General features: G+C 37.6%; 3 protein-coding genes and 2 pseudogenes across 6 annotated transcripts; 1 reads left to right on the top strand and 4 right to left on the bottom strand.

The window, feature by feature from the left end:
- Nucleotides 1–607: 607 nt before the first annotated feature.
- LOC137734129 (serine/arginine-rich splicing factor RS40-like) lies at nt 608–4,920 on the bottom strand. Of its 4 annotated transcripts, none has more exons than XM_068473421.1 (6): nt 4,813–4,920; nt 3,858–3,966; nt 2,155–2,276; nt 1,823–2,058; nt 965–1,702; nt 608–868 (listed from the first exon to the last, which is right to left on the bottom strand). In XM_068473421.1, the coding sequence occupies exons 2-6, from the start codon at nt 3,961–3,963 to the stop codon at nt 841–843; spliced, it is 1,230 nt and encodes a 409-aa protein (XP_068329522.1). In that variant the 5' UTR covers nt 3,964–3,966; nt 4,813–4,920; the 3' UTR covers nt 608–840. The 4 variants fall into 4 exon arrangements, with proteins under 4 accessions (XP_068329522.1, XP_068329523.1, XP_068329524.1 ...); XM_068473422.1 differs by having other exon boundaries at nt 2,164–2,276; XM_068473423.1 differs by lacking the exon at nt 4,813–4,920 and adding an exon at nt 2,493–2,817.
- Nucleotides 4,921–6,698: 1,778 nt separating this feature from the next.
- On the top strand, nt 6,699–8,486 carry LOC137735644 (protein DETOXIFICATION 49-like; annotated as a pseudogene).
- On the bottom strand, nt 7,994–9,028 carry LOC137735645 (protein DETOXIFICATION 49-like; annotated as a pseudogene).
- Nucleotides 9,029–9,140: 112 nt separating this feature from the next.
- Nucleotides 9,141–9,843, bottom strand: LOC137734523 (LOB domain-containing protein 24-like). The gene is made up of 2 exons (XM_068473770.1): nt 9,687–9,843; nt 9,141–9,451 (listed from the first exon to the last, which is right to left on the bottom strand). The coding sequence occupies exons 1-2, from the start codon at nt 9,841–9,843 to the stop codon at nt 9,141–9,143; spliced, it is 468 nt and encodes a 155-aa protein (XP_068329871.1).
- A 918-nt stretch (nt 9,844–10,761) lies between these two features.
- Nucleotides 10,762–15,751, bottom strand: LOC137734522 (putative two-component response regulator ARR21). Its single transcript, XM_068473769.1, has 9 exons — nt 15,604–15,751; nt 14,361–14,513; nt 13,860–14,258; nt 13,242–13,318; nt 11,670–12,803; nt 11,307–11,585; nt 11,123–11,194; nt 10,917–11,018; nt 10,762–10,809 (listed from the first exon to the last, which is right to left on the bottom strand). The coding sequence occupies exons 1-9, from the start codon at nt 15,749–15,751 to the stop codon at nt 10,762–10,764; spliced, it is 2,412 nt and encodes an 803-aa protein (XP_068329870.1).
- Between the last annotated feature and the right edge of the window lie 3,164 nt (nt 15,752–18,915).

Raw genomic sequence — 18,915 nt, 5'->3', positions numbered from 1 at the left:
TTTAACAGTATTTTTTAATAATTAATTTTTTTTGTACAGTTTTTTTGTTTATTATAATAATTAGTACCTCATAATGAGCTAGCAATAATGTAATTCAATCAGTTGCTTATTAAATATTATTTTCTCTATTCTTAATATAAATTTAATAGACCGACTTTATTATATGAATTTCTTCTAATATAATCTAATATTACTTATTTACCTCAAATATTTTACTTTTCTTTTGTCAATTTACGCATATAAATACATTTAAAACGTATAAATCGCATGTAACATGTCATGATTCAAAAACTATTTTCTACATGTGTGTAGAAGATATATGAAAGAGATGGACATAGAAGAGTGACTAAGATATCTAGAGATATCAACAAAGATAGTTATACAAAACGAAGGCTAAAAATCAAAACCTATCTCAAGTTGCTTTTACTTTCTTAATTTTGATTTGAATAATTCTTCTTCCTCCTTCCCCTTATACCTCATATCCCCACCATATCTAAAACACAAACCGTACAAACCATAAAAACCAAGTTCCCACAAGGCTGGCCAAGGAATATACATAAATCAACCAAATCGACAAAAAAATATAAACACAATAACCTGCTTCAAATACAGATCAATCAAGAAATCGAAAATAACATGAAATATCAGACGGCTAATTCTGTGTTACAACTCTCCTTCAATAACAAAATAATAAGTTCCATCATTAAGTTTTTGAGCAGAAAGAATCTAGAAGCTACAAATATGAAAAAGTCTATAAGAAACTACAAAGTTGCATTACGATTTGATTCCGCGGTGGTTTTCAGGGGAACAACAAACTCAATAGCATCTCAAGTTTCAATATCATTCCTCCTCAGCTTGCGGTGAACGGCTGCAGTTAACAAAAGACCGTGTGTTAAACAACAGAAGCTAAGAGTAGATGGTTAACAAGGTTAATAATCCAGATTAGTGCGATTGAAATTCAAACCTGCTATATCTCTCATTCATGGGGCTTTCAGGCCCGCCATAGTTGGGGCTATCCCTAGCTTCAGGCGCAGAATTTGGGCTTGCAACACGACCATTTTCCGGGCTGGCCCTCTCTGTTTCATAAGGACTACCGCTGTGGCCACCACCATGTTCAGGACTGACCCTCTCTCTCTTATATGGACTACTGCTTGGGAGACGGCCATTTTCAGGACTATCCCTTGGACCATCCCGTTCTCTCTTATATGGACTACGTCTGGGACCATTTTCAGGACTGACCCTATCTCTCTTATATGGGCTACGACTGGGACCATGGCCATTGTCATCCCCAGGCCTCTCTCTTCCGTAAGGACTACGGGTACGATCACGAGCACGGTCACCACTCACCCTCTCTTTTCTAGGACTACGACTGGAGATGCGGCCATGATCAGACCTGTCCCTCCTATATGGACTTGGGCTGCGCCCACGGCCATAGTCAGAACTAACTCTCTCCCTTCTATAAGGACTTGCTCCACGTCCATAATCAGGACTACCCCTTTCTCTCCTGTAGGGACCAGGGCTAGGGCCTCGGCCATAATCAGGGCTACCCCTCTCTCTTTTGTAGGGGCTTGGGGACCTTCTTCTATCACGGCCTCTGTCTGGAGACCTATCACGACTTCTCCGGTCAGGGCTAAATCCATCTCCTCTTTCATCGTCATCACGAACTGCATATTCCACCGATATAACTCGATCCATCAGCTTGCTGCAAAAACACATATCATCGGCCAATAGATGCACAAACATACAGAAGAATGAACAAAGATATAGTAGAGAGAGAGAGAGAGAGAGAGAGAGAGAGTGAGAGTGAGAATGAGATATCCACCTCATGTTTGTAGCTTCCAATGCCCTGGTAGCATCCTCTTGTGACTCATACTGAACAAATGCAAAATTTCTTCTGATCCTTACGCTGACAATTTTCCCATATGAATCAAAATGCCTCTCCAAATCTTTGGTCCTTGTGTGATAAGGATCAAAATTTATAACAAACAAGGTCTTTGAAGGTCTTGTATTAGTCGAAGATCTTCTTGATGCACCAGGTCTTCTAGCACCACGTTCTTGCTACAATACAAAACATCAAAGTGCTAAAACCAGGACAAACTTGAAAAAACAACTGACAAACAGTGACAAAATTAAATAGTGATAAAAATGGCCTACATTTGCTACCTTCGTCCATTCAACACGAAGCCTGCGTCCTTTTCGACCAAATTCTTTTCGGTCAAGTCCCCTAATGGCATATTCAGCATCTCTCTCATCCTCCATATAGATGAAAGCAAACCCTGTAAAGAAGTAAGTACAACATTTTGAACTGACAACAAATGCCATGTATTTTTGCCAAACAAAGGTAAGAATTCCCCCGTACAAGGATTCTTCAATAAGAGACGGCATTGCTCCTTTCGACAATATACAAACCACCTAAATACTATCCTAATTAAACAGTGAGGCAACCTAAGGGAAATCTATAAACTAAGGGACCAATAAAAATAGTAACAGACCTTGCAAAATGAACTAAGTGATGTCAAGGGACAAGAATCCAAAATGGATGTCTCATGGTGGGTCAATGTAAAGAGAGTGCCTTCTCCATCTAATCGGCTGCCCCTGCCATGGGATGGCAGTGTTTCAATTGTGATTGAGGGCTGGGCGAAGGTCATGAGGAATGAAAGGCAATTGTGACTGGAAAACGTGGGATGGCGGTAGTGCAATTGCCGATCAGAGTGACTCTTCTTGAAAACAAGAAGACGAAGCTCATCACAAGCAAGAAACAGAATTCTGAAGAGCCCATCCACTAGCCTGGAGGATTATGGTTATCCCAAGATAATCCTGCGTCAAAGAAAATGTTGAGTATGGGGGTTTATGCGTCAAAAAATACATGCTCTTTCTTAAACGTATCCGGAACCCCCACAGTAACTCAACAAGGAAGACTCCTGCCACTGAGAAATGTAGCCAGATGATTATTCGGTCAAACTGCTGATGAAACAGCACATCTGAGGTGCCACGGCTACAGATGCAGACATGCCATGGTTGAATTTCCTTTCCGCTGTAAGACCCAGTTTTGATTCTCGCAGGGGGATATATGATTGTTACTATAAGTTTATTTCACTGCAGATTACATGCATGCACAATTTTAATCCAGTGTTTTCTTGTCTTCAACAGACCCCTCGCAGAGACAATAATTTGAACAAAGTAACAAATTATAGTGATGTCCATCCCTCAAACCTCCAAAAATCAAATCAGTAAACCAAGAACCTCAATGCATGATAAATCTAGACAAAGTTGCTTTTCAATAACCAACTCAAAGCTGGATGAAATAGGAATGCAAGATTGCCGAATCGAGAACATGTTTACAATCATTCATGTTAATTCTGGAAACAAAGAAATTGAAAATTTTGAAGATGCCATGTTAGAATATATATATTTTTTTTTTTGGTCAATAATGTTGTACTAGAATTCATCCTTTAATTTTGATCCCAAAGGAATTAGAAATAATTTATTTACCAAAATCACTTTCACAACTCAAATCTTACCACAAATCTAAGCTGTAAGTGTGGTAAAATTTTGAAACAGATATATATTGTTCGCCCATGTGAATTTAGAAGTCAGTCCTCATTTTGGGTTTCAATTCATTAGTTCAAATGAAATAAAATGACTTCTTACTCTTTAAGGATCAAAACTAGAGGATGAAATGTCATACAACATCTGAGCTGACTATCCAGCTTCATAGTGATTTACCATGTGAAGTAGAGGATGTTTTGAATATGTTTGAGGAGAACGGATGCATCACGTGAGGGAGAGGGTTAAATGTCGGTGCCACAAGTGAAATAAGCACAATACAGAGACAAGGAACTAAAAGGTGAACTCACCAGACTTCATATCGACCCTATCAACTTTCCCATATCTACCAAACAGCCGCTCCAATTCATTCTGTCGAGCATCATATTCAAAATTCCCACAAAAAATCGGCTTCATTTTCTGGCATAAATGAAAATAAACTGTTATCAATCACGAAAACAATCTTTCACACCTTACGTGATGCGGTGGAGCAAAAGACCAGTCTATCAAAGAATATGCAAATGATAATAATGAACAAGAAAACCCAACATCACTAAATTCCACATCACATAAACAAAGGGCACATAATTTTAAAGAACACCACCCGACACCAAACATTCTTTCAATTGTGAAAAAGCACTGGTCATATCTTATACAAGAACCGCTAAATTCACAATTACATTTACCAAGTTCCAAATCACAAGAAATATCACAAATAATTATAAAAAAAATTACAAAGCACTGGTCATATCTTATACAAGAACCGCTATTCCAAATCACAAGAAATATCACAAATAATAAAAAATAAAAAATCAATGCCTACAAGCAAATTCACTGATATTCCCTGTGTAACTTCAGCTATGCGTATAACCTAAATTAGCTAAAGAAAAAAAAATTCAGCTAAGAATTGCACTAAACAAGATCTCGGTCTCAAATACAACCAAAGAAAATTATGTAAGAACACACAAATCCAAATTAATAACCAAAAAAAGAAAACCAATTGGATAATTAACCCTAAAAAATCTCACAAATTTCAATAAATTAAGCAAAGAAACAAGAAAACAAACACCTAAGTCGCAGAGCAATCAGATCTACAACTAAAGAATCCCTATAAGTCAGATCTCCATTTATTTTCCAGAAACGGCACGAAAGATAACAAATTGAGCTGCAGAAAAAAGATTTTGGTTTCTTTACGAATTTTCTTGGGAACCAAACGGAAAATTGAGACACGTAGAATTAAGATTCAGGTTTCAGAGAGTTTCGTACCTTCTCTTCGGAACCGTAGCAAGCGAGCGACGTGAAGGAAGTAGGTGATGCTTTCTTCGATTTGACCGAACTGAGAGCCCCCGTGAGTGGAATAAATAAATAGTAGGGATAAAGAAAACAACGTTTTTGATATTTGTGAAAAGGGCCCCGTACTTTATATTATTTGTAAACTTGGCCCTTTCACACGTACATGCACAACTATTTAATATCAGGGGCAAAAATGATATTTTACAGCCCACGTGCGTTATATCGGGATTCCAAATTATCTCCGCGGATTCCAAATAATATACATGAGGCTAAATTGGAGTATCTTAACACCAGGCATATGCATATCGCGTGCTAATTAAATTGCGACAATTAATAAACTAGTGTCGAATAGTAACAATTGAAAATACTGTAACCAAAATGGAACTTCAGTCCATTGGTTTTAGCCAGTTGTGACATCATATACTTTATGTTACTATGTAATATGTGCAAACGTAAGTTATACCAGTTCACTACAGCAATGTGTTTGTCCTCTTTTAATCAATTTCGAATAAATGTAAGTTATACTTTATGTTACTCTGTAATATTTTGGTAACCTTTTTTTTTTTTTTTTTTTTTTTGAAGAACTGGCCTCCATTAAAACCAGGGCCGCAGCCACAACACAACAGAAGCTCACCGAGAGCAAGCTACAAAGGAAACCCAAACAACAAGCAAAGGAGGAGGATCAACACAACCGACCTAGCCCAAAGCCACGGCCTCCCCCTCCCCCGCTAAAACAAAAATTAATGGGGACAGGGTAACCCATCCTTGTTCAAAACATGGACCAGCGAAGATGGAGGGTGATTAACCCAATTAATGTCGCACATCTCCGGATTACTTCTCAACGCCAACACATGCGCCGCCGAATTGGCCGATCTCGGAACCCAAGACCAGCGACAGTCCTGAAAGTACCCCCTAAGGCGCAAAGCCTTTGAAATAACGGGGAAAGCCTCCCAGCTGCCCCGCAAAGAACCCTGAGCTAAACTACGGATATTCTCCTTTGAATCGGATTCCACGATGATGCATTCCAACCCCAACGCTTTGGCCAATTCACACCCAAGCAAAATCGCAGCAGCCTCGGCAGCAGCCACACTAGGTAACCTTTTTATTCTTTTGCAAACAATAAGGAATCAAATAAACCAAGGAACTTTGGAGGAAGAACCAAATTGGGTTGCCTCAGCATTGGTTTGGTCTGGAAAGAAATTCAAGTTGGACTGAACTTCTTGCATTTGATGCACTTGATTTACTTGTCCTACTCCGCCAGAGTTGATGAAGGCGACCTAAACTTGTGTTTTAGCTAATTGGCAATTTACGTTGTGAATTTCTTGATATAATTAAAAAAAATAGTCTTTACACAACTGTATACAGAATCTTATATTCTACGTTTAGCTTCATACCACAAAGTCTCTACTATGTCAACTCTCATATAGTCTGGTAGTTGCTGACGAATCATAAGAGAAAAAACCAAAGTTAATCATCCCATTAATACAAGATCAATTTCTCTTAAATTCATAATTAAGAAACGCCTGCTATTCAGACTCTCTCAAAAACAAGTTCAAGTGGAACAATTTATGTCGCCACCTGCTTGAATCCACATTATAACACAATAAAAGAAGAAATATTACGGACATGGAGTTTTAACATTGCTGGCACCATAGATCAAAACATAGAGTTTTTACCATTTCGGATATGGTAAGTAAGTTTCTCCATTTGGCATTGCATACGTGGATGAACACTGACGGCTTCTTTGGAGCTATCCATTACATTAACTACTATCCAACTGCTTCAATGGCAGTTCAGACCACCATTGCCTTATCTCCATCAAAGACTCGGAGGATCCCAAAACCCTAACTTCCCCATTGATCTCCAAAACCATAACATCCCAACCAAAACAAGTCCCGAAGTTACAGTTCAATCCCCACAAAGAATCCCATTTTTCTTTGGCTTTAAAAGAAGCCAATTCCATAGCTGTCATAGCTTTCCCAATGATACTTACCGGCCTGTTGCTTTACTCAAGGTCAATCATCTCCATGCTCTTCTTCGGCCGCCTTGGTGAGCTCGCCGTAGCGGACGGGTCCCTTGCCGTGGGCTTCGCCAACATCACCGGTTACTACATACTCTCCGGCCTCGCCATGGGAATGGAACTCATCTGCGGCCAAGCTTTTGGCGCCAGAAAACACGCTCTGCTCGGCCTCTCTTTGCAGAGGACAGTCCTCCTCTTACTATTTACATCCTTACCCATTTCTCTTCCCTGGCTGAACATGAAGAAAATCATCCTCATCTGCGGCCAGGACGAAGCGATCGCTGCCGAAGCTCAGTTGTACCTCCTCTGTTCTCTCCCTGATCTTCTCGCTCAATTTTTTCTCCACCCTCTGAGAATTTACCTCAGAAGTCAATCCATCACTCTGCCTCTCATTGTGTGCAACTCTGGCGATCATCCCCCACATTCCCATAAACTATTTTCTCGTTTCGCACCTCGATTTGGCAATCAAGGGTGTTGCTTTTAGTGGGGTTTGGTCTACCTTCAACCTCGTAGCTTTCCTGATCTTATACATCATCTTCTCTGGAGTCTACAGAAAAACCTGGGGAGGGATGTCAATGGAGTGTTTCAGAGAAATGAGGACCCTTCTAAATTTAGCAGTGCCCAGCTACATTTCTGTGTGTTTAGAATGGTGGTGGTATGAGATCATGATCTTGCTCCGTGGATTGTTAATAAATCTGAGAACCACCGTTGCTTCAATGGGAGTTTTAAATCAAAGTGCCGCCTTAATCTACATATTTCCTTCTTCCTTAAGCTTCAGTGTTTCCACGGGAGTCGGCAATGAAATTGGCGCCAGCAACTCGAAAGGGGAGTGGTGTCTCAAGTAACAGGTTTTAGTCCTCTGATTCAAAGACGATGCCTCTGAATTCGGGGTTGAGGAGGACAAGCCAAGCAAAGCTGAAATCAAGGAAGATTGTTTATGTTTATCAGGTGAGTTAGATACTTATATCCAGTTCAAGTGACGGACGCAACTCCGAATCAAATAAACCCCACTGCTGCGGACCAAGGACTGGACACTAATTATATTGTGGCTGTGTGCAGTGGCAGGGAGGTGATCAACAAGTCCTCAACCCCGAATTCAGAGGCAACGTCTTTGAATCATAGGACTAAAACCTGTTATTTGAGACACCACTCCCTTTTCGGGTTGTTCCCGCCGATTTCATTGCAGACTCTCGTGGACACACTAAAGCTTAAGGAAGAAGGAAATATGTAGATTAAAGCGGTGGTTTAAATTAGAAGAACTCCCATTGAATCAACGGTGGCTCTCGGATTTATTAACAATCCACAGAACAAGATCATGATCTCATACCACCACCATTCTCTGAAACACTCCACTGAAATCCCTCCCCAGGTTTTTTGTGGATGATGTTATGATCAGGGAAGTCACGGGGTTGTAGTTAGACCACACCTCACTAAGAGCAACAACTTTGTTTCCCAAATCGAGGTGCAAAATGAGAAAATAGTTGATGGAAATGTAGAGGATATGATCGCAAGTGCTGCACACAATGTGAGAGGCAGAGTGATGGATTGACTTCTAAGGTAAATTCTCAGAAGGTGGAGAAAAGATTGAGCGAGAAGATCAGGGAGAGAACAGAGGTACAACTGAGCTTCGCGATCGCTTCGTCCTGGCCGCAGATGAGAAGGATTTTCTTCATGTTCAGCCAGAGAAGAGAAATTGGTGAGGATGTAAATAGTCGGAGGAGGACCGTCCTCTGCAAAGAGAGGCCGAGCAGAGTGTTTTTTGGCACCAAAAGCTTGCCGCAGATGGGTTCCATTCCCATGGCGAGGCCAGGGAGGATGGAGTAACAGGTGATGTTGGCGAAGCCTATGGCGGGGGACCCGCCCGCTAAGGCGGCCAATGAAGAGCATGGAGATGATTGACCTTGAGTAGAGCAACAAACCGATAAGTATCATTGGGAAAACTATGCAGCTATGCAATTGGCTTCTTTTAAAGCCAAAGAAAAAGGGGATTTTTTGTGAGGATTGAACTGTAGTTTCCGTACTTGGTTGGGATGTTATGGTTTTGGAGATCAATGGGGAAGTTAGGGTTTTGGGATCCTCAGAGTCTTTGATGGAGATGAGGCAATGGTGGTCGAATTGCCATTGCAGCGGAGAGGCAATGTATTTGGTTATTCATGAATCTGAACTAATCTTACAACATCCAGTACGATACAATGCAGTTTATAGCTAATTTGCATGGAATGAATCGGAATGAATTTCACTATTTTGTTAACCTTTTTATTCTTTTGCAAACAGTAAAGAATCAACTGAACCAAGGAGCTTTGGAGGAAGAACCAAATTGGGTTGCCTCAACATGGGTTTGGTCCGGAAAGAAATTTAAGTTGGACTGAACTTCTTGCATTTGATTCACTTGATTTTCTTGTCCTCCTCCTCCTCTGCGAGAGTTTGTGAGGGCGATCTCAACTCGTGTTTTAGCTAATTGGCATTTTGCGTTGTGAATTTCTTGATGCAATTGAAAAATAGTCTTAACACAACCATAAACTGAATCTTGTATTCTACATTTAGCTTCATAACACAAAATCTCTACTGCTTTAGCTCTCAGATGGTCTGGTAGTTGTTGATAAAATCATAAGAGGAAAAACCAAAGTCAATCATCCCATCAATACAAGATTAATTTCTCTTGAGTTCATAATTAAGAAATGACTGCTATTCAGACTCTCTAAACAACAAATCCAAGTGTGACGATTTATGTTGCCACGCACTTGAATCCATTATAACACAATAAAGAAGAAATCTTACGAGTTTGAGAAATGTGATTGCATTTATTACGTTTCTAGAGTAGGATTATGTACCTGGAGCATTTTGGAAACATTGCTGGCACCATAGATCCTATGAACAGAAGCAAATCTTTGAGGATTATTTGGAGGAAAATACGAAGAGAAGATGCAATCGGAAGGACATCTTCTTCTCAGATACTTGCAAGCTGCACAACGATCAGATATCATGATTCAAAATCTAGAGAAGGATCAAAATCTCACCCTAATAGATTTTTTTTCAATCTTTTCGGAGGAAGAAAATCTTAGAAAAGATTGTTGTGAGTTAGCTTTTGAAAAGGTAAAGATACGCACGCTATTTGTATTGAGGGAAATTGGTGTAGCTTTGGAAAGATTTTTCCAACGGCTACTTTTTTATTGGCAAATTGAGGATTATTGAGGAAATTTGATTAGGATGATAATCCTAGACTTTTAATTAGCGTTTGGTTTCTCCTTCTAGATATTTTTGCTGATCACAACATTTTCTTCCAATACATTGAAAAGTCAGATTGGCTCTAAACCGCATTTGTCATATTAGGTGGCTAACCATGGAAGAGTTGACCAAATTTTGTCCGACTTTAATACCATAATTTGATGAGACTAGGCTTAATATGGGCCTTACTCAATTTAATTTGTTTGCTCTATAAGCCTTGCCACCATAGCCCAATTCTTCTCAATCTCGTAAGTGAAATTGTTTGTGAAAGAAGAGGGCTAATGTATAATAAAAGAGAGCATATATTTCTATTTCATTCATCACATAACTGATAGAAAAATAAGGAAACATTCTAGTCACCTTGATGTTTTTCTTTGAAAGAGAGTAAACATGTCAAATGTCTTAAAAAGTAAAGCATACTAGGTCTTTATTTTATTTTCAAAATACAACTTAACTAGATAGCCAAAGTTCAACTTTGCAAGATAGCCAAAGTTCACTTGTCTAGCAAACTACATAATTATTACATAGCCGAAGTTCAACTTATTTATCAAACACTATTACTATTACATTGAAGCAAGCCAGACCTATTATCTCAATCCAATCAAAATAAGTAAATAAATTTCTCCGAGACTGGATTTGGATCAATCTAGCTCGCTTTTAACTCCCTTCAATACAGCTTAAAGACCATCACCCAGTAGGGCATTCAGGAAATCATGGTCACAATCCTGCAAAGAACACAAGTGAAATAACCAAAATGTTCATTAGCAAAACTTATCAGAGATACTATGTCAAATCGTATAAGTGGTAGCTATAAATTGAATTCTTGACTTGCCGGAAAAGGGAGTGGTGTCTCAGATAACATGTTATAGTCCTCTGGGTCAAAGACGTTGCCTCTGAATTCGGGGTTGAGGACTTGTTGATCACCTCCCTGCTGCTGCACATAGACATAATATATGTTTAGTATCATGATCAAATCCATTGTGTGTCCATGCGCACGCGTGTGTGTATGTGCTCAAAGTATGAAATGAGTATGCATGCCTGGCTCCAAGATTGTTCATTAGGTGCGTTTTCTTCAACATGGTATGGGCCAGAAGAGTTAGGGTTTGGAACCTGGTCCACGGAAGGGTTGAAATGAGTAAGCAATATAATTAGTACCATGATCAAGTAAATGTGCGTGTGCACACGTGAGTATGTGATAAAATATGAAATGAAGTAGGCATGCCTGGCTCCAAGATTGTTCATTAGGTGCATTTTCTTTGACACGGTATGTGCCAGAAGAGTTAGAGTTTGGAACCTGGTCTGCAGAAGGGTCGGAAACTTTGTTTACAGCAGTGCCCAGACCTTGGTTCGCAGAAGGGTTGGAAACTTTGTTTACAGCAGTGTCCGGACCTTGGTCTGCAGCACTAGGGTTCATTTGATTCGGAGTAGCGTCTGGCACTTCAACTGGATACAAGAAACTTGAGAAGTCGGGAGGAAGTTGATCTTGATCTCCACCTTTTTGCTGCACACATTGAAGCAGACAATTTGGTGAGAAAACAGTAGAAAAGAAAAGAAAGATCTTTAGGGTTTAGGGTTTTATATGTACCTGAGAAGAAGAAGGTTGATAGTTGTTATGCTGGTCCATGAAAAGATTACTAATCATCAAATCATCAAGAGTTTTGTCCAGTTCTTGTTCAGGAGACATACTATTCTTGTTGACCAATGTAGGAGCAGTAGTACTATTATTATCGTTATTCTCAGCTGGGGGTGGCAACACAGAAACATTTTGCTGCTGATCTTCTTTGTTCTTATTGAAAACTTTTAGAAACTGATATGCACTAGAAGTAGTAGTGCTAGTCTCAAACCCAGCAGAAGACGACGATGACGAAGAACCTCCTAAGGTAGCCATTGGTGCAGTAGTACCACTCAGACTCACGTTTCGAACCCCATTGGTCAAGCCATTGATAATCTCATTGTTGAAGTTAAACCCATTTGATGAAAGTCTACCAGTCCCATTGAGATTATTGAGTTTTCCCAATATCTCAGATCTGCAATTAGGGTGGGTTCCAGAAAAGTTACCAATCAGCTGCTGATTAGTAAAATTGTTCTGAATTCCAGATGTGCCAAGGTTGTAGCTGAATGGGTTGTTATTGGTGAAAATTCCCTGCTGCTTTACTTGTGGGAACATTTGGATCAAATTACTTGCAAGAATATTATTGGTGGTAAGTCCAGTAATATCGGCAGAATTAGAAGACATGCCTCCACTTGATCCATGATTGTTCATCAGTTGTTGCTTTCCAAAATCCCCTGGGCGGCGACTTACTTGAGAAAGTAGCTGATGATTCACATTTCCAACCCATGGTTGGTGGCGGAGAAGATTAGCTTGAGTAATAGGGTTCAGCAGACGAGACTGCCCCGAACCGATAAGTTGAGTCACGGATCTCATGGTGTTGCTGCTTCTTGAAGATTGCTGATAATTAGGGCATTGGATCAAGCCAAGGAGATTAATGGTATTTCCATCAATCCCAACTGAGGATGGTTGAAATACAGAGGCATTGATTGGGGATGCTCCCATTTGCTGTTGTAATTTCAGGTACAGCGAGTATTGGTCTCCTGCTTCCGTACTGTTGAAGACCAGTCCTGGATGGCCAACTGCAAAGCTTGACCTGAACACCCTCTCAGACAAGCACTTGGAAAGTCTAGCTTTCTCAGCAACTCGTTTCAAAAAGATGCGATACTTCTGCAAATTCACAGATGCACATACCATCATTAACAATGTGGCCATCAAGGTATAATCTTTCTAGCTTATATACGCACAATGTTTTGTGATAAATATTAAAATACTTGTTACCATGCAACAAGTGCAAAACCCTTTTTTTATTTCTTTCGCAAGAATTGAACATCTTCACGCACACACAAGTTTTCTTTCTTTCATTAGTCTTTCTACAACTGATAGAAACGGAAACCACACATAAGTGAGTTAATTATTAGGCCAAGTGGTCATGGTAGTGCACGCCCCTTTGTACTCTCTCTCTCTCTCTCTCTATATATATATATATATATATATATCTCCTCTTGTAAAATACATAAAAAAGGAAACCAAATAAAAATAGATTTTAAATAGATTTAAAAAAAATATCTAATATATATTCCAATAACATTCAAACAAATAAATAACCTGCAAATGACTAGCTACATTTGCCCTGGTTAAGCCTGGTACATTCATGAACTCGAGAATATTCTTTGGCACTGCCCCTGCATGAACCCAATTACATTAATCAGTAAACGCAAAGGTATGTATATAAGCACCAATGTTTTAAAAGGCTCGCCTCATGGCGCGCCTAGGCGCTCTCTAAGGTTGGGCTTGAGGGTTGCCGCTTTTGGGGTTTTAACTGCCTCATACCTCTTCCTTACATTATCGTCTCTCTGCCTTTTTTTGCTAATTTTTATTTTTTATATAATGGATCTGTGTGTTGTCTGCGTGCATTGTTATATGTGTGCTTATTGTGCTTTTCATTCTCTATTTTATATATATATATATATATATATATAATATAATATATGTCTATATATGTGTGCGCTCAGGGTGATTATTGGTTAATAATTTTTTTTTAATTTAATATATGTGTACGTTACAGTATATATTAAAAAATTTAAGTCCCGTGAGGCTTCGCCTCACACCTAGGCTGGGCTATCCCTCGGACGTCTCGGCCACGCCACACGCTTTTAATACACTAATAAACACATACTCAGAAATTCGGAAAGAAAATATGAGATGATTGAAAATGTCACGTACTGTCAAGGCCGATGTGTCTAATGGCCAACAGAAACTGATAGTGAAGTGAGTTTATCCAAACCACTTTTGGCTTCTTTGGTGCAAGCATGCGTTCTTCATTATCGTCTTCCCTACCTCTTTTTTTTGCCTTCTTCGTCTTTACCTCGGCCTTTTTTTTATGTTGTTCCTCATTAGTATCTGAAGATATCTCAGAGTTACTTCCATCGTCGACCTCACCAGGTGCTTCTCTTGGAGCACCTTCTATTTCCCCTATGACAACAGATTTACCTTTCTTAGCCGCCACAGCATACTGCCACACATTTTTAATGTCATCTTTGCTCACAGGCTTTACTATATAGTAAGCAACTCCACCCTCTAAACTCTTTAGTATCACACTCTCGTTGTCATCTGCGGACATCACTGCATTAAGAAATGAATTAAACAAAATGAGTTGGACATGTATTGATTAAAAACGAAACTACATTTACGAGATTAATTTGTTTACTTAAGAATGACACTCACTAATAACAGGTAGCTTAAACTCGTCACGAACATGCTTTTGCAATTCAAATCCATCCATCTCAGGCATATGGAGGTCGGTAACAACAACATCAAATGCGCCTTTCTGCTCTCGAAGGGTAGCCAAAGCATCTATAGGATTCTTAACAGGGACAACTAAATAAAGTGTAGCAAGAAATTTAAAAAAATATTAGTGTTGACTGTAGACAGCATGAATCAATGAAATCTTGCAAAATTATTCAACGTAGCACCAAAGCGATCTAAGAATCGTTTTTTGAACCCTCATAAGCAAGCATGCATGCGATTTACCTTAAGCAATGGATCTCTTAAGGGGTTTTTTTTTTTTTTTTTTTTGCTTATTATAAAAAACAAAATAATTCTTTTTTATACTCTAATTGCAATTTGCAAGGAAGCCAACAATTGAGTACCATTTCTTTTAAAAAAAACAATCGAGTACCCTTTTTACTAACTTAAAAAGTTACACACATAAGAACCCTAATTGAAAAACAAATATATATAGTTTTCTTATCAACCATTCTTACAAAAAAATTAAGACGGCGAAAAGTCTGAAGAACAAAAAATCTCCTAGATCCATTGAATGAAAATGATACAAATTTCTTTTTTCTTTTTTTTTTATTTTTTTATTTTTAAAGAGCACATGCAGCAAAAAATCTGATCAATTTTACATTGTATAAGATGAGATCTAGCTAGATCTAGTGTCTATAGAAAAAAGGTTCGGTCAAAAAATATTTTCAACATAATTTTTCTAAGAAAACATAACACATAAGAAAAGGCATGCATGCAAAGTCTGAAAAAAGAGTTGACCACTTGAAGATCTAGGTAACTTATGAAACTAAACAAATTACAAATGATAGGACAAAACAAAACAAAAAATCAATTATTCTAAGAAATATTTAAATCAATTTTATTCTTTTTTAAAAAGAATAATCTAGACAAACTTTTCAAACATAAATTATGTACAGTACAAAGGGCGGCAATTCATGACAAAAATTCCAAATTCCACTATTCTTGTGTACATAGGTGGCCAATCAAAATGGAATTTGTATCTGAATTCAGCAACAAAAATTAATTCTTAGAAATTCTTGTCATACGCTTAAACATAAACACAAGTTCTAAAAGGACGGCGCACGAAATCGTACGTATTCAAAATTTTGTTCTTTTGTTTTTGGGTTACATATTTAATTTTAAAATTAGTATATGTAGTTGTAATCTTCAATCTATATACCTTTATAGTTCCATGTTTTGAGCATTGCTGAAACAATAGTTAGAGTGGTGGCATCGTCGTCTACAACCAAGATGTTGATCGTATCTGCGAAAGAGGGTTTGGAATTGGAAGAAGATTGCCTAAACTCAGCACTATCTGTAGCATCCATTGCTTGGAATGAAACCTATCTTGCACCACACTATTGAGCAGTGAGGGGTTTATATAATACAAGGGCTGGTTAAGTCAGCCGTTTCAACAAATGAAGGTGCAACAAGTGTAAGAAAACTGCTTAATTTAAAGAGAGTGTTTATCTTTATCTGAATTACCTCTATGTATTTTCCAGACAAATGCACGCAGTTCACATTGTAAGTTACAAAAGATATATGTACATGCATAGCCCACCTTAACATTTCACACTAATTAATGGTAAAATCTAATATGAAATAAAATATTTATTTTACTTTACCAAACATAGGAGGTTCTTACATATACTTCTTTGTGAAGAAGATTTCACAATCTTTCATTTAATTGCCTGCCATGGAAATGCATTTTTTTTCCAATTTTGGAGCATAATTCCAATATTTCAACCTGAATGCTTTTCATTTTACTTGCAGTCCAAAATTCAGATTTTAATTTTTTTTTTAGAGAGTGTTGTTTAGTTAATGAATTTAAGATAACTCGTACACTTCAACAAAAAAAGATAATTTAAACACAGTTAATTAGCATTTTTTAAGTTCAATTTATATAAGTATGAATTATCCATTTTATAGTCAGCCAAGTTACTTCTCACATATTGAATCAAGGTGTTATTAGAGTTATTAAGTTAAACAATCTTCATTCGAAATTTTAGAAAGAATACATTAACGTGGAAAAGAATGGTAAAATATTAGGAGTTTGTATTGAAGGTCTACTAGTTGTAGCTTAACTAAGTGATCTATTATCCAATGTATATATAAAGAAATAATAAAATATCTTGAAATTAACGGTTTAACAGTCTCTAACGACCTAACGGTTAACGACTTAAACGTTCGTGCTTAGCCACCTATAACGACTCACGGACAATCATTTGCATAACAAAATAATAGAATATATTGAAATTAACAGTTTTAATGGTCAAACGACCCAACGGTTAATGACGTAATGGTTTAAGACCTCTCACTTACAAAAGAAGAGGAATACAACTAGATCATAGTACTAAGTGACATTTTTATCACATTTTTCTAACTGAACAGATTAACTACTATATGGTATAATATTTACCTCTTTAAATGAACCGAAAAACTAAAATAAGAAAATCAAATTCAAAATATTATTGTTTTTCTGGTTGTTAAAATTCAGAATATTATAGAGCAAAAGTGAAAAATTGCGAGGTCCGTTATAGCTAAAGCATTCGTAGCAAAGAAAAGCGGTCAAATTTCACTTCTTTGAGGGTTTCGGGCTTTAAATGTAAAAGCTGGTAAAATTTGTTTGATATTATCTTGTTACACTTTACAGCCTCAACGTCTCAAAACTTTTGATTTCAAATTGGAGGGAACCTGAGTACCTCTGCCAATTGGTAGTCTATCAGGGCTGGCTTTGGTTCACAATAACTTACCATAAACTAAAGCTAAAATGTATATTAATACAAAATCTCAGACATGAAACCAGGATAAGCCAATTAGCTCGTGGTATTTGAAAACCATTGTCTTAGTTCGGTCATTTTTTCTAAAACAACCCGCGTCATTATGTAAGGGTTCAACATCTTTCCATGTTTATTTTACTTCAAATTAATATATTAGCATCGGTTATTCATGTACACGTAGACAGCTATGTCATACAAGGATGTTCATGCATATCAAACGCAGGTGAAACGAAACGTTCTTCTTTGTTTGAAATCCAACGTAAAGAAGAAATGAAATCCAGGGTCATTGATTGCATTCTTAAACTTTCACCACCTTTAGATTATGATTGGCTAAATTGGCATGGACTCATAATATCGTTTAATGACTTCCTTATCGCGTAATCAAATATCCATGCAAATACAACCATTTTTTGGACAATACCAATGGCCAATCCCATGGTTTGCTCACAATATTGACGTCATTGCTGACACATATGCTTTAATAAAAGTGACTCTTTCTATTAATTTATATGTAGGATCCATTTTTATTAAAGAGTGCATTAGCAATAACGTCAATTCTAGAAGTCATCATAGAAGGGAAGCCATGCATATATGCCAAGTCGAATCACTCTTTCACCCACAGGACGAAGGCCTTAAGCATGGAGGTTTAATGGAAATGCAACAAGTTTCCTATAAATTACTTGGTTTTCTAATTGTTTTTGTTTATATCCTTGTTGTATTAAGGTCCCCTGTCACCTCCAAAATGCAACATAATATTTACCTTCATCTTCAAGCAGTAAATAATATCAATCCTACTATTTCTAATATGTTTGAGGTGATTATGAATTGCAATATACAAAAATAAAAATGCTTTTACAACAACAATCTTCAGTTCTCTTTTCTTATAAGTTCTTAAAAGGTTATAAGAAAATGAAAAATACTTGATTCCTAATATGTAATGATTCATTCCTCCGTCGTTTTTACAAACCAATCAAATTTTAACATGTTTGCACACTGTGATTTATGTGTAATGAGGAATGAGACCTTAACATCAAGGAGCCCCACCAGAGTTCAAATTTATATACAAAACAAAGATCAATTAGCCATTTGGGATTTCAAATCAAAATGGACTCTTTAACCCGCCCTTTATGAACTGCTCATATAATGCCCACAAGTGGGTAGCAATAATAGTGACTAATCAAGTCTTGGACCAACTTCACAATCCAACCATTACAAGAAGCATCAGTAGCACTTGTAGGCCTCTGCCCTACAAGGTCCCTAAACATTAATTAGGTCTCCCGGGTCAGCTAGTAGTGCATATATCACACCATTCATGGGTCCTTTCCAATAACCCCAACCACTCTCTTACTCTTGTTAACAGCTTTGCTCCTCTTTAAAGACCATGCAAAGTACTGAAATATGCAACAACACGAAAACAAGTCACTTGGTAATTTTTATTCTGTATTGTATTATAGACTGTTCATAACTTGGTTAAATTAAGATACCTACGGTGTCTCGCTCGTATATGAGAGGTTGTAGGAGCGAAGGATATGAAGAACTTAGCTGCTCATAAAGCTGAGATGTCAGATGTGCTATCACTTGTACTTGATTCCTACAATGTAATCAGATATATGTTTTGTTTGATCAAGTTAACTATGATCTAATATGTATTGAAAAGTTGTATAGTTAACTTTTATGTTGTAATATTAATCCTGTTAATCAAACGTTACCAT

Source organism: Pyrus communis, chromosome 5, assembly GCF_963583255.1.
Source record: "Pyrus communis chromosome 5, drPyrComm1.1, whole genome shotgun sequence".
In the NCBI taxonomy this organism is placed as follows: domain Eukaryota; kingdom Viridiplantae; phylum Streptophyta; class Magnoliopsida; order Rosales; family Rosaceae; genus Pyrus; species Pyrus communis.
Note: the sequence above shows the minus strand (reverse complement) of the source record. Positions and strands in the feature narration are given on the sequence as shown.

What these genes read in the sequence shown, in the direction of transcription:
- LOC137734129 (XM_068473421.1), bottom strand. Translation starts at nt 3,963, where the DNA reads ATGAAGCCGATTTTTTGTGGGAATTTTGAATATGATGCTCGACAGAAT. An exon ending in AATGGACGAAGGTAGCAAAT is followed by an intron (nt 2,059 to 2,154) that starts GTAGGCCATTTT and finishes TTTGTATTGTAG; the next exon opens with CAAGAACGTGGTGCTAGAAG. An exon ending in ATGAATGAGAGATATAGCAG is followed by an intron (nt 869 to 964) that starts GTTTGAATTTCA and finishes TGTTAACTGCAG; the next exon opens with CCGTTCACCGCAAGCTGAGG.
- LOC137734522 (XM_068473769.1), bottom strand. Translation starts at nt 15,751, where the DNA reads ATGGATGCTACAGATAGTGCTGAGTTTAGGCAATCTTCTTCCAATTCC. An exon ending in TAGACACATCGGCCTTGACA is followed by an intron (nt 13,319 to 13,859) that starts GTACGTGACATT and finishes GGGTTCATGCAG; the next exon opens with GGGCAGTGCCAAAGAATATT. An exon ending in ATGTAGCTAGTCATTTGCAG is followed by an intron (nt 12,804 to 13,241) that starts GTTATTTATTTG and finishes GTGAATTTGCAG; the next exon opens with AAGTATCGCATCTTTTTGAA.
- LOC137734523 (XM_068473770.1), bottom strand. Translation starts at nt 9,843, where the DNA reads ATGATATCTGATCGTTGTGCAGCTTGCAAGTATCTGAGAAGAAGATGT. An exon ending in TTCCAAAATGCTCCAGGTAC is followed by an intron (nt 9,452 to 9,686) that starts ATAATCCTACTC and finishes TTTATCAACAAC; the next exon opens with TACCAGACCATCTGAGAGCT.